This window comes from Carex rostrata, chromosome 23 (assembly GCF_964058835.1).
Source record: "Carex rostrata chromosome 23, lpCarRost1.2, whole genome shotgun sequence".
Classification (NCBI taxonomy): Eukaryota; Viridiplantae; Streptophyta; class Magnoliopsida; order Poales; family Cyperaceae; genus Carex; species Carex rostrata.
In genome coordinates this window covers 1,758,502-1,771,733 of record NC_135940.1, presented here as the reverse complement: position 1 = coordinate 1,771,733, position 13,232 = coordinate 1,758,502, and the positions used below count along the sequence as shown (strand labels likewise).

The following is a 13,232-nucleotide window of genomic DNA, read 5'->3' as shown; positions in this document are numbered from 1 at the left end:
TCAGACCCGCTATCCCGTTAAATATGTCATCATAATCCAATATTCAAATCAACCATACAAAATAAAAACACAGATTATAGAGAAGTCTAGTTACCTGATAACGAAATATTCATAATTTTCAATCAAATTTTAACGGTAATTTAGAATCACTGCGACATAGTCGGAATTCAAATTTATGTCGGAATTCAAATCGGATATGGAAATCAAATCTCAAAATATTTGTTTAGATAACTTGTCAGTTTCTCACTTTTCTATTTGAGTTCTGGTATTATTTTCTTTTTCGGAAGAGAGATGAAAGAGAGGCAGAGACGGAATTGAGAGGCAGAAAACACGGTTATAAGAGGTTACAGGGGGTGAGGGCCTCTTGAATTAAAAGTGGTTATATTACCTTTTTATTTTAATATTTAAATGAACGTGGTTACAGACCACAAAATGAAACGAAACTAATAAAATTTTGTATTAATAATGAAAATAATTATTTATGTCAGGAAACTTTATTTTAAAATATGCGAAACCTTTATTATTATAAATAAATCTTTAATTAAAAATCTAGAATTTTTATTTATTACGAAAAACATTGTTAGCATAAAGATAATAATAATTACTCAATTTTTTTGGAATGTTACAATACATAATTAAAATTTTAGAATCATATCAGTGGCTTAGCCACATTCGGCTAAATCTTAGATCTGTCAGTACTTACCATAAGTTGCATACAAGTATGTATTTTGATCATTTTGTCATGTAAAATTATTAAGTAAATGTGAAAACTCACAAGTAATTAATCATAATAATTATGCTCTTAATCTTGTATTGTAATCATTTTTTAGTAGTTATAATTTGATTCATCAACTGGATTCAGTAAACAAAGTTGTTCCCCGAGCCATTTGGATTTTGAAGCTTTAATTTGTCCTTGTCATTATAATTATAATTATAATAACGCAATCTATACTAATTATCTTAGATCTTATAACCAAATATGTATATATTTTAATAGCTAAGGAAATGAATTCGTGAATTTAAATCATTTTCAAACAATGAATTTAAACTGTTGATCATGATCTATATTTTTTTAAAGAAACTACTTTTGAATCGGGCTTGTAGATCATGTACCGGAAAAGAAAACTTAATAGCACATCTGGGAATTTCAACTTTAAAAGCTTCATTTAAAAAGGAGATCATAATCAATAATTATTTTTTATTCTGTATACCAAAGTCCATTCAATGGTGTTTTAAAAAAAAAAATTTCTTTTTAAGGTTAGTGGGCTGGTTGCCCACACACAAATATATTAATTAATAAAGAAAAATTATTTACAAAGTCATCACAGTTTACTTAATTAATTAGTACAATCTCGCCAAATGGAAAAAAAATGGTAGATAATAGAGAGAAATATAAACTAGCAAAAAACCCCACCCACGGCCCACCCTAGAGTGAAAAAAACGTGCCGTGACGTGACTAACACGCTGTGACTTTGGTCTCGTGCTGTGCCGTGTCGTGACTAAGTGAACAGTGACTTGTGCTGTACCGTGCCATTACCAAAATGTCGAGGGGTGGTCATGGCACGCAAGTCACGCCATGATTCGCGTGCCGTGACTATTCGCGTGGCATGTCCAAATGTAACTGATCACGTTTCTCATGTTTAATTAGTTTTTCAAAATTTAAGTTAGTTTATTCAAGATTCACTATTTGATTAAGACCTAACAGTCCTAACTACGCGTGACTCGCGTGATTACATGCTGTGCTATGACCGGATCTTTCGTGTGACGTACCGTGCCATTTCCGTTTAAAAAACCGATGGCACTGATGTCCCCCTCTTTTCCGTTTAAAAACCGATGGCTCAATATTTGAGTTTTCAAAATCCTAACGGTCGATCCGAACCGTTCATCTTGTTCTCCATATTAATATGTGTATGGAGACCAAATTTTACATTTTTTGGAAATGTTTTACTATTTTTTAGATTTATTGAAAATGGCTTTGATGCTTGCATCTCTTGTTCTCCATATTAATATGTGTTTGATGCTTGAATCATTATTCTTTAGTGACTGGTACAAAAGATGGTGCTTAAGTGCCTTAAAATATGCTTAAACTGGTCTAAATGATGAACCAGACTAATACCAGGCTGTATGACTCTTCCTAATAACCCATGGTATAATACCAGACCCATACTTAGCACTTGGATGCATGATAAGCATCGTCAGTACAGTACTGTGCATTAAAAACCTTCAAATTGACCTCTGCTGGTAATCTGACAAGTCTGGACTGATCTGTTAATCAAATTACAAAAATAAATACACTATCATGTAGAGAATAAAAAAATACACAACATAGACTAAAAATTTGCATTATTTGGACTTTCCTATATAGAGATATGGCATGTCAAAGTTCATCTTTAAAAAAATGAAAATTATGTATTTCATTCTGTAAAATTACCAGTCACACTGTACAAGCCTTTTGACTGAGAAATAAGGCTCAGATGAACATAAAATTTGAGACAAAAATCCTTGACACATGTACCTTTGATCCTGTGAAATTAAAATCACATCTCATGTACAAAATTCATGAGAAAATGGATCTGACTTCTTTGCATCCTTGAATCAGCCTATACCCATTTGAATTGTCCATCAGTACCAAATTGGTACTGAAATCAAGAGAAGAAAACCTGAATCATGTCCAAATCTTCCTTAAATGTGAAATTGATGCTTCTGCATGCTTTTAAACTTGCACACGATCTCAAACGATCAAACAATTGAAGAAAATCACAAAGAAATCAATTGAAACCCTTTTGAAAGGCTATCGGTACTGAATGAGTATTGTAGATGCCTCATCGCCACCTCCGGTGATCTTTCGCCGCCGATAGTTGGTGCAATGGACTCCTGGCGACCAAACTATGCTAATGATGTTCATGTCTAACGCTGCCGTGATCGAAATCGGCCGGAACCCTGCTTGCTCTTCCCTGTCAGAGATGAACCCTCAGGTTCATTGGGCTGCACGACTTTTGAAGCGCCTGCCTGATCTGACGACCTACATTCAAATGAACTTGACCGTTTACTGACTCGTGGGACCTCCTGTCAGCGATTCATGATGATTTAAATGAATTGAGATAACCTAACACGAATTTTAAAACCCGTTTGATGAAATTCGAGCTTCTATGCGCTGATTAAAGGCCCGGTGCGCTCATCAAAGCCTAAAGCCCAAATCTTGATACCTATTTGATTAAATCATCTCTGTGCTAATCTTGAAGCCTATCTGTTAAAGATTCAATGACCGGTGCATATCTCAAAGGCCCCAAATCAAATCTTGAAGGCCTAGTATCAATCTCAAAGTCCAAACATGACTTAATGAAACCCTTTTGCATATACCCCTTTGTTTATCTGAAGTCTACAGAGAAGTCCTTGGAAATTTACAAACAAGTCCCTAACATGTAAAGCCTTTCCAGATAGGCCCCTGAAAGCCTAATTTTCATTTCAGACGCTTGATATCTCCATATTATATCTAAATTACATCCCTGATTTACACTGAAACCTGTGCTTTAAAGCCTATAAATGTGGACTTTTTACTTATATTTCGATGAAATGTGGTACTGCTATGCTTTGTTTGGTATTTTGCAGGAAAAAGGGCGAAAAACTGGATCTGACTACTTTTCATACGGCCCGTATGACATTTTGTACGGCCCGTACAGGATCTGCCCAACTGCACATAAGGTTCCACAACAGAGGCACAAAGTCTCCAAGACAAAGCACAGGCATACGGCCCGTACGGGGTCCCAAACGGCCCATAGGGCGCTAATTCGGAAAATCCAGCTGGAATCTGAAATGAGCATAATTTAAGGAGGCCGAAAAGGAAGCCTCTTGGGACGCGATTTGGGGCATTAAATGAGATATTTCCTCACCAAAAGAAGGGAGATTCACCACTGGAACTTGGACAAGCTTTCTTGGAGCAAAAGACAAGAGGAGAAGAAGAGGAAGAGAAGTGAAAAAATGCGAGTTTGCAACGGATCTTCGGATTTTCCACTATTTTGTCATGAACTCTTTTATTTCTTGTTATTTGTGTTATCTTATGAACATGAGTAGCTAATTTACTTTGTTTCTAGGGCTAAGATGTAGTTTCTAGTTTGGTTTTGTTTGCATGCTACTTGGATTTTGTGTTGAATGCTTTGTTTTTACCTTGTTGAGTAGTATTTTGATTGCTTTATTTGTGCTTGCTTGAATTGATTAGTCATCCCGTTAGATGAATGCGCGCATCTAAGTGTTAGGAGCCAAGTCTATGACATTTAATCCAACCAAATAAAGTATATGAAGTAAGGTGAAACCAAGGAGTACCCGAAAGGTGAAACTTTCCTTGAGGCAAAAGTCCTTGGATACTTTTAGTAAACCAACAAGTAACTTGGATAAATTAGGCCAAAATGCGAAAGTTGAGGTTTAACGCATCTAAGAGTGAAGTATTTGAGTCCGGTAATCGGGTACTAGGCCAAAATGCGAAAGTTGAGATTAGGTATCTAGATCTGGTCGATAGAAACCCTAAACATTAGTATCAACACAGAAAACAGTAGCTGCAGCATTAACTCGGGGTCCCCTACGGGCCGTACGGGAATCCGTACGGGCCGTATGCCTCGGGGTTGAACAAAAATGAAATCTGAACTCTGGAAACGCCTTTTTATCAATTGAAAACAACTTTAATTCTCTTTATTGTCTTTTAAACTTGTCATAAATCAGTAGAATTATTAGAATTAAACCAAACCAATTTCTCTCACTTCTAGAATCTCAAGTAATTTTAGGATAAGTCCGGTCATTTTCTTCCGTCCCTGTGGATCGATACCTGAGCATACTCATCGATAGGATAGTGCACTTGCTATCTGATTTGACAGAGTATAACAAAGGTTTAAAAGGTATAGCTTGCTATACTGAAACTTTGTAGCATATATTCTGTGCGAACAACGCTGTCAAAAGCTCAAATCACAGCCTCAGGTCCCTGAAAATTTTACAAATAGGCCCCTGGAAGTACAAAGACTTCACATAAAGTCTTTTTCAATTCTTTTTGGCCATAACTTCTTCGTTTTAAGTCCAAATCGACTCAAACTAGTTCCAAATGAACCCAAATTCAATTCTCTACAATTCTAAGTAGTAATTGAACATATCCAAGATTCATCCATAACCTAAAATGACCAAAATGCCCCTCTCTTGACATATTTTTATAAATAAAATATAAAAATAATATTTAAACATGTCTTTTCAAGTTTAAACCATATAAATTCATATGCACATGCACATAGTGTTAGTTTGTAATAATCTAGAAGTCAATAATACGATAATTTATCATAAAGCTTTGTTCATGAATTGGATGATTAATATTATTTTGTTGCCTTGAGTATTATTGAATTTATGGATCATTTCGAGTTCATGACTGAAATTGTGAAACTCCATAATATAGATAATATATACTCTTAAAAGGTCACTGACCAAGGTAATTAGCAGGAACACTAATTACCGCGATAAGGTTAGTATGTGGATTAAAAGATGGTTAAGTTTTACAAACCACCTGACACGAGATGTCATTTTAATCACATAGATACATGTTCTAGAAACATGATATTTGACAGACCCCGAATGAAACATTAAATAGAATTGTGTTCGTGTCATTTATGTTTTCATTCAGTGTCACGTTCTACAGTATGAGGTATTTATCGTTCCCACTGAGAAATATGTATGTGTGATTGTTATCCACCGCTGTCCGTAAAAAGCAGTCATAACGGTAGCTTTTCCATATGTATAGCTTAGCTGAGGAAGTGATAGTTTACCAAGAATACTATTTGTCCCTCATATCTCTATACGAGCTATAGCATCACTGGGCCCCTTGATAGAGTAAGATTATCTGCTAGCGGTATAATTGCAAGAGTAATTATATTTGATAATCTGCTCAAGATCAAGAAAAGATTAAGTTAGCAAGGATGACACACATCTACCTTGAAACTAATCTGATAGCTATGAGACAGAAGAACAGACACAAGTAAATTGTTTACTGGATCGTGATATTGTACAGTACAGCATCATCTGTGTAATTGGATGGTCATGATGTGTTTCCAGATGCCACCCATGACTAACAGAAGTTAAAACAGTTTTAACTCTGTTTACCAACATAACACAGATCCTATTGGGTCACACCATATAGGAGCTACTCGGAGAATCTTACTGATTAATTATAAATTAATTATAATTAATATTAAGATGGTTATAATTAATTATACGTGTTATAATTAAATTATAAATGTTATGTAAAAATAACAAGCAAAAACATTGGTTAATTTATAAACGTGTATGACACGTTGTATAAAAGTTAACCGGTTAATTTATAAATGTGCAGGACACATTGTATAAATTATCGAAACAACAAATAACCGCAAGAAAAATATATATAATTATTCAGAATAATTATACGAATATTATTTGTGTTCGGGCCGAGGGCATTCGAGTCTTTTCAGATTCGTCCTTATCCGCATGACACGTCATCGATCCTATCCAGATGACACGTTATCGATACCGAAACAAATAACCGAAAGAAAAATATATATATAATTGTTCAGAATAATTATACGAATATTATTTGTGTTCGGGCCGAGGGCATTCGGGTCTTTTCAGATTCGTGCTTATCCGCATGACACGTCATTGATCCTATCCAGATGACATGTCATCAATCCTATCCACAAGGGCAAAATGGTCATTTCACACCTATGCCACCTTGCATGTGTAGAAGCATGGAGAAGAATGTGGAAGGGTGTGGAAGGGGTATTTTGGTCATTTCACATATAAAAGAATGAGGTGTCAATGGCATATCTTGTAAATAGGCCGAACTTGGAGGGCATTTTGGTCTTTTGCAACCGAATCTAAACACTATAAATAGGGGTGGAGGGGTAGAGAGAGAAAGATATATTCACATATATACATATGCACATTCACATGTATCTTTTCGTGCAGAAACGAATCGGTATTTTCTCTCTTTCTCGGTTTCTCTCCCAAATAGTGTTTCGGTTGAGAAAAGAAAGTTATACGTAGTTGACGTATAATCTTGCGGGTTGTTGTGGAGTATATTTACGGGATCGATGAATAGTATTTTATCGAATTTAGCGGTATGTCAGTTTTGAATATTGATGAAACTGAGCAACCGAAAATTCGTGTTTACGGGTTTTCGTCTTTTCTCCGTGAATAGTGTTTTTGCAGAATTCCGCGGTTTACGGTATTTCTGGCAGAAGAAATAAACCGCTCTCCGGTTAGTCCTGGTGGATAACCGATAGAGGTATCACACGTGTGATACTCCGAGTCGATTCCTTCCCTGGTGAGGCTCTACTCGCTCGGTCTGCATTCCAACTGTGATTTAGAAACAAGGTATAAATATGTTATATTAATCTATTTAATTTGTAAGTAGATTAAAGTTTTAGAAATCAATCATGGAGTAGATCTGTAAAAGGATTAAATTGGGTTTTGATGCCAAAGGAATACTGAAGGTGGACAGCCTTGGAAAGTTTCCTGACATACCCCGTTTAATCCTGAGCTTAAGTTGGCCGTAGAAATTTTTGTTCTACGGTCATTCCGCAACTTAAGCCTAAAAGGGGTTTTGGTTATACCACCCCGAAACCCCAACACATAGGACCAAGATAAATGTCCGAATTGTGTCCAAACAAACTGAGAACCTACCAAATGATCAAATGAACCTTACATGAGCCGTCTTTAGCCCTAATTACCCAGTTTACACCAAAATAGGCGTAAATCCTGGAATGAACGAGGTGTTCAGTACTGACCCAAAAGGTCGTTTGATGTAATTAACGGCGGAGGCTTGCGCCCTTCGGGAGTTAAACATCCCCACAATCAATAAAACCCCGACAGGCCGATTATGAATTGTAGACCCGTCACAAGGGTGAACCAAAAGGAAAGCCGAGAGATATCTGGGAATCATTTTTCCTATTGCACTGAAAGGGAACAACACATATACACCACAAAATCTGATCTCTCATTCGGGGTAGCTCTTAGCCACCTACATGATCAATCTCGAAAAGTTGAAGCCACACCTAGGTTACTGATCAATTTTCAAGAAAAATTTTAAAAATCATTTGCCATCGGCTCCGTATCCTAACCATTTGCGTATATACTTAACAACATCGGCTCTTAATCCTAATTGTTGGCATATATACTAATTCTATCAGTGCAATACAATGGTGTATTTGAAAATCTTGGGAGACTCGCCTTCTACATGAAAAGGCTTCACTTCGGATTGGGCCTATAATATGGCAAACTTTCAGTTTAGGGTTGGGCCGTTCAATTTGAAATGGTGCATGTCAATATTCGTGCTACTTCAAATTTGTTGGTTAGATTTAATTATATAATTAGCGTTACTTTAGGGAAATGATGAAGTTTAAAACTAGAAGTTTGACGTTGGAGGGAAATTTGGGCAAAACCCTAAACTCTGAACCCTAATTAAGAGGCTCTATTAAAATTTAAATTGATATGATTAATTTAAATTACCATAATTTAAACATGTTAAAATTTAAATAATTTTCCAAATAACTATAATTGCAACTTAATTGATTTTCGAAGTATGTACTAACAGTCAATCCAAGCTGCATGTTGAACATAATCTCTATATTTAGAGTATAATTAAAAGGACAATTATATTTTAATATATTTTTAATAAAGGGACAATTATATTTTTTAATATATTTTTAATAAGGAGGGATATTATACATAGTTGATTGCAACAATCTCTACTTAATTACAACATCGAATTGCAACTTGATTTTGGAAGTACTAACAGTCAGTCCAAGCCGTACGTTGAACATGATATGTGAAAATACATGAAACTAAATTTTTCATGTGCAAAGTTTAAATTATCATTGCTCTCTTAGTGTTTTCAGCTATTAAAGCAAACTAAACTTATTATAATTTAACATGCTATTAACGTTTACATTATTAAATTATTATAATTTAACATGTTATTAAATTTAAGTGATCAAATATGACAAAATTTAATACGATCAAATATGATAATATCAAATATGATAAAATATAAATTTAAATGATCAAATATTAAATTATGATTGCTTATACATACAACGTCTCGTTTATTTCAATTTTTAACATGATGTAATAACACTGTTGTAGCAATTTGTTTACAATTTAAATGATAAATTAAACATGTTAAAATTGAATATGTTTTAATCATACGAGGGACACATTTTAATTTCATCAGATATATATGATATGTAGTTAATTTGTTTATATATACAATGTCTTATTTATTTAAATTTTTCTATCAAATCTTCCCAATAAACTAACTCTAAAGTAACACACACTTTGAATTTGTATCGCACCGTCAGATCTAAGCAATACAAAATATCATACCACACAATTGAAGATTGGACCGTTCAATTCGCAACTCAAAATTTGCAAGACTTTGGGGGCTTAACTTCGGAGAATGTGTTCAACTTTGACACCATCGGTTCAACCAATGGCATGTAGAAAATTGAATTAATTCTCGATCAACCTGTTCGTGTTCCACCTCAAGCCTGCATACAGTACTATGAGCGACTACATTAGTAATTTGCCCAACCCAATATTTGTCATAATCTTAGGGTTGATGACCACCCAAGAGGCAGCGCGTACATGTGTACTATCTAAGAGGTGGAACAACCTGTGGACTTCTTTACCCGTCCTGAACATCAATGCGAGGGATCCTCAAGCCCAATTTTCCATGGAGGGGATCATTGCTAATTTACTTGAGAAGATTACTGCATGTGTTCATCTTCTGGAGTTACATCTCAAGTGCGTTCTCCTGGTATAATTAATTAATCTCTCTAATTGACGCACGCGGGTGTCTAATTAAGTATTTACAATAAAATGTTGGGTACTGTAATTAACTAAATTGACCTCCAATCACATTATCAGATTCAATTTTATGTGATTGACCCACATTTATAGTTTTAAGGTCACAAATTGAGGATTGTGTAAGTATATATATAGTTTTCCAACTTAATTAAGCTATATATAGCTTCCATGCATCATTTAATTAATTGTTGTATGTTAAATTAATTAAGGGTCTACTTATCAATTGATAATTGATAATTTAATTTGTTGCAACACTGTTATGCTCTACCATAGCCAGTTGAGGATAGCCTGCCATCAAATCCAGGAGTCCCACCGAGGCTTCAACCATCTCCAAGAAGATATCTCGAGATAGTTGAGGTCAAGTATTTGAGGTTTGCTTTTATGGTGTGGCAAGTGATTAAATATTTGATGTTTGGTACAGGGGAATTGCAAAATTTTAGGAACTATCGTATAATCAGTGGTTATCGCAATCTTTATTTTTCAACGCATAACGGTGGAACAGATAGTTATAGTGGATGGAATTTGGGAGTTATATAATTAGCAGCTGTGGAACTCGACACTATGCATGCCGAGAAGACTTTGCTGTTATACTAGCTAGCTAGATATTTCAGGAATATATTTTGTATGGATAGACACATGTTGTGTATTTTGTACATGCATGAATATTACTTCTAAAAAAAATATTAATTACCCTTTTGAACATCTCCATCGGTTCAAAAAAAGAATAGAGTTGGTATTGATCAAACTATGGTGACGGCTCATCTACATCATGGATGGTAACAATCACCACATCTACACCATCGGTTTAATAGCCCAACCGATGTAAAAGAGTCAATCAAAACTAATGGTTGGTTAAAAATTAACTGATGGCAAAGAGGGGGGCATCAGTGCCATCGGTGTTTTAAACGTCAACCGATGGTAAAAAGTTCAACGTAATTACAGCGCTGCCACTCATGACAAGTGCCGTCTGTGCGAAAGCACATCCAATAGTAAAGAGGAGATGGGAAAAATATTTTTTGTAGTAGTACTATCTACGAGGGTAAAAAGTGACTATTGTTGAGAATACACCGACAAAAATACTATTGATACCGTCAGCAAAAAGCACTTTCTACCCTTGCAGATAATTCGATCATCTATGTCAACCGAACATGAATAGAGAGCCTTTAGGTCTCCAAGTGACTTCAGGCAGCCACTTGTCCGATGTGGATAGTACGGTTTTATAGGCAGCCAAGTAAAATCATGTTTAATTAAATCTAATTAAGGTGATTGGTAAATTAACCATCTATTCTTGAAACAAAGATACAAATTGGTCATAAGAAAATACACTCTCAATATTTTCGAACTCTAGCGAGGCACCATCGAACTCCATACTAAAACTATCACTTGGCCGAATAGACTCCAATTCCAAACCCAAGAAATTACTGCTTGGAATCACCTGTTCATTATCAGAGGTTGTGAAACTGACAGAAGGGCTTTCGTTGCTCATAACTTCCTCTTCATGCTCATGCTTGATTGAAGAAGAGAGAGGAGGTGAAGCGAAATGTTGGATATCATTGTTGGTGTTGGAATTGAAATTGATTATGTATGATTGCTCTTGTTCTTGGCAATGTTTCTTTGCTTGTTTGCATGTATGTTCTCCAATGTATGTGATTTCATAATTGCCAGGTTGTTGCTCAGATTGCTGCACTTGTCTGGTTGCTTGGCAATTTTCTTCATTTTTGTACGTACATCTGAAATAGCTCCTGCAAATTATAATTTAGTATAAAAAGTTAATTCTGATTTTCTTGTTTGTTGTTGCATTTTTTTTATATCAGTAAGAGGGGTAAATACAACACAGATTGCTACACCTTATCTCTACTTAAAAATATTCTGTTTGTGTGCATGTGAAGGAAAAAAAAAAAAAAAAAAAGGAATGCATTGGACATAGACATGTGTTGCTACGTGTCTAGTAATTAATGGTTATAGTATAAATTTCTGTGAAAAGTAAAGGAACAGTGGGCCTCACCTAATCGCAAAATTAAATCATGCTAATCCTGGTCTATGATTAGACAGACAGCGACAACCAATTGGGCAAATTGCAAAGGCACATGTTAAATAAATGTATTGTGATAAAGTGCATGTTAGTACCATACTTTTGTCAAAACTGCATTTCCTTTACAAATTTTGTGAAATCAATCTTGGTTTTTGTTTAGCAATTGTATATCAATTTCTTCTTTTGCCACATAGTTTACTGAGAATAATTTGTATTGAATTATTAGGATAAGGATTTACTGTGGTGATGGGGTCGATCACAACACCTAAAATACAGAAAATAAAGTTATTCTAAGGTATTGTATTTTATTTTTGAGGAAAATTCTTTTGTAGAGGAAAGCAATCATTCAAGTGCAAAAACGCCATGTAGATTTTCTTGTCTGTATATGGATTTACCTTGGGTACTTTGCACTGAAAATTCCCTTCTGACCATACTTTCTCCATGTAAATCCATCATCTATGCTCTGCCTTATCACCTTGTTGCGGAAATATGTATCAATTCTACAACCAAATTCACTTCATGAAATCATGCATGCAGTTGAAAATAACAAACTATAACAATATGCCATGTTCAGAAAAGTAAAATCAAGCAAGTTTACTCTACATTTTTATGCTTAAAAAAATTAAGAAAATGCATATAAAGGAAGTTCTTTGTACCTTTTTCTACCGCCAAATTTAGGTTCAACTTGTGTACGCCTTTTCTTGCTTGAATTCGTGTACATGTCATTTTCCTCCATAGTTGGCAACTGCTGAGATGACGCTACAACATTTTGCAACATTGCTACAGCTTCAGTGAAAATCCCTGAAATATTTTCGAGTTCTGCAAATTCAGTTGGTAGCTTGTGTTGTACCAACAACGCCTTTAGCTTATCGGTCGACTCTTGGCCTCTTTTTAGCATGCTGATCAGTGAGTTTTCAGCCATTAGTGTCACAATTTCTGTTGCAAATTACCTCCTCTCACTTGCCTTGATCTTTAAGTTGGTTGCTTTTTTATAAGAGGAGATAGGCTTGTTGGTTGCTTTTTTATAAGAGGAGAGAGGCTCGAGAAATTGTTGGGAAGGGGCATATATGACATATCACATATGTAGGCTAGGGAAGAGTAGAGGATAAGGATTGGAAATAACAGGGAAAGTGTATTTTCTCACTAGACGACAAAAAACGCTGTTTATGACGTCATTCAAGCAACGTCATCAAGTGAGTTACAAGTGACTATGGCACTTTGCATATATATATATATATATATATATATATATAATCATCTTTCCAAGATAATAATAAATAAATGCCTGTTGGTTGGGTTGAAAATATCTCATGGCTTGTTTAGGATGCGT

The 13,232-nt window shown here is 35.0% G+C and overlaps 1 protein-coding gene across 1 annotated transcript; it reads right to left on the bottom strand.

Annotated features, from left to right (window-relative positions):
- Positions 1-11,133: 11,133 nt before the first annotated feature.
- LOC144574748 (putative WRKY transcription factor 64) lies at positions 11,134-12,908 on the bottom strand. The gene is made up of 3 exons (XM_078324793.1): positions 12,559-12,908; positions 12,298-12,402; positions 11,134-11,612 (listed from the first exon to the last, which is right to left on the bottom strand). Exons 1-3 carry the CDS (start codon positions 12,822-12,824, stop codon positions 11,153-11,155), a joined length of 831 nt encoding a protein of 276 aa, XP_078180919.1. The 5' UTR covers positions 12,825-12,908; the 3' UTR covers positions 11,134-11,152.
- Positions 12,909-13,232: the final 324 nt, after the last annotated feature.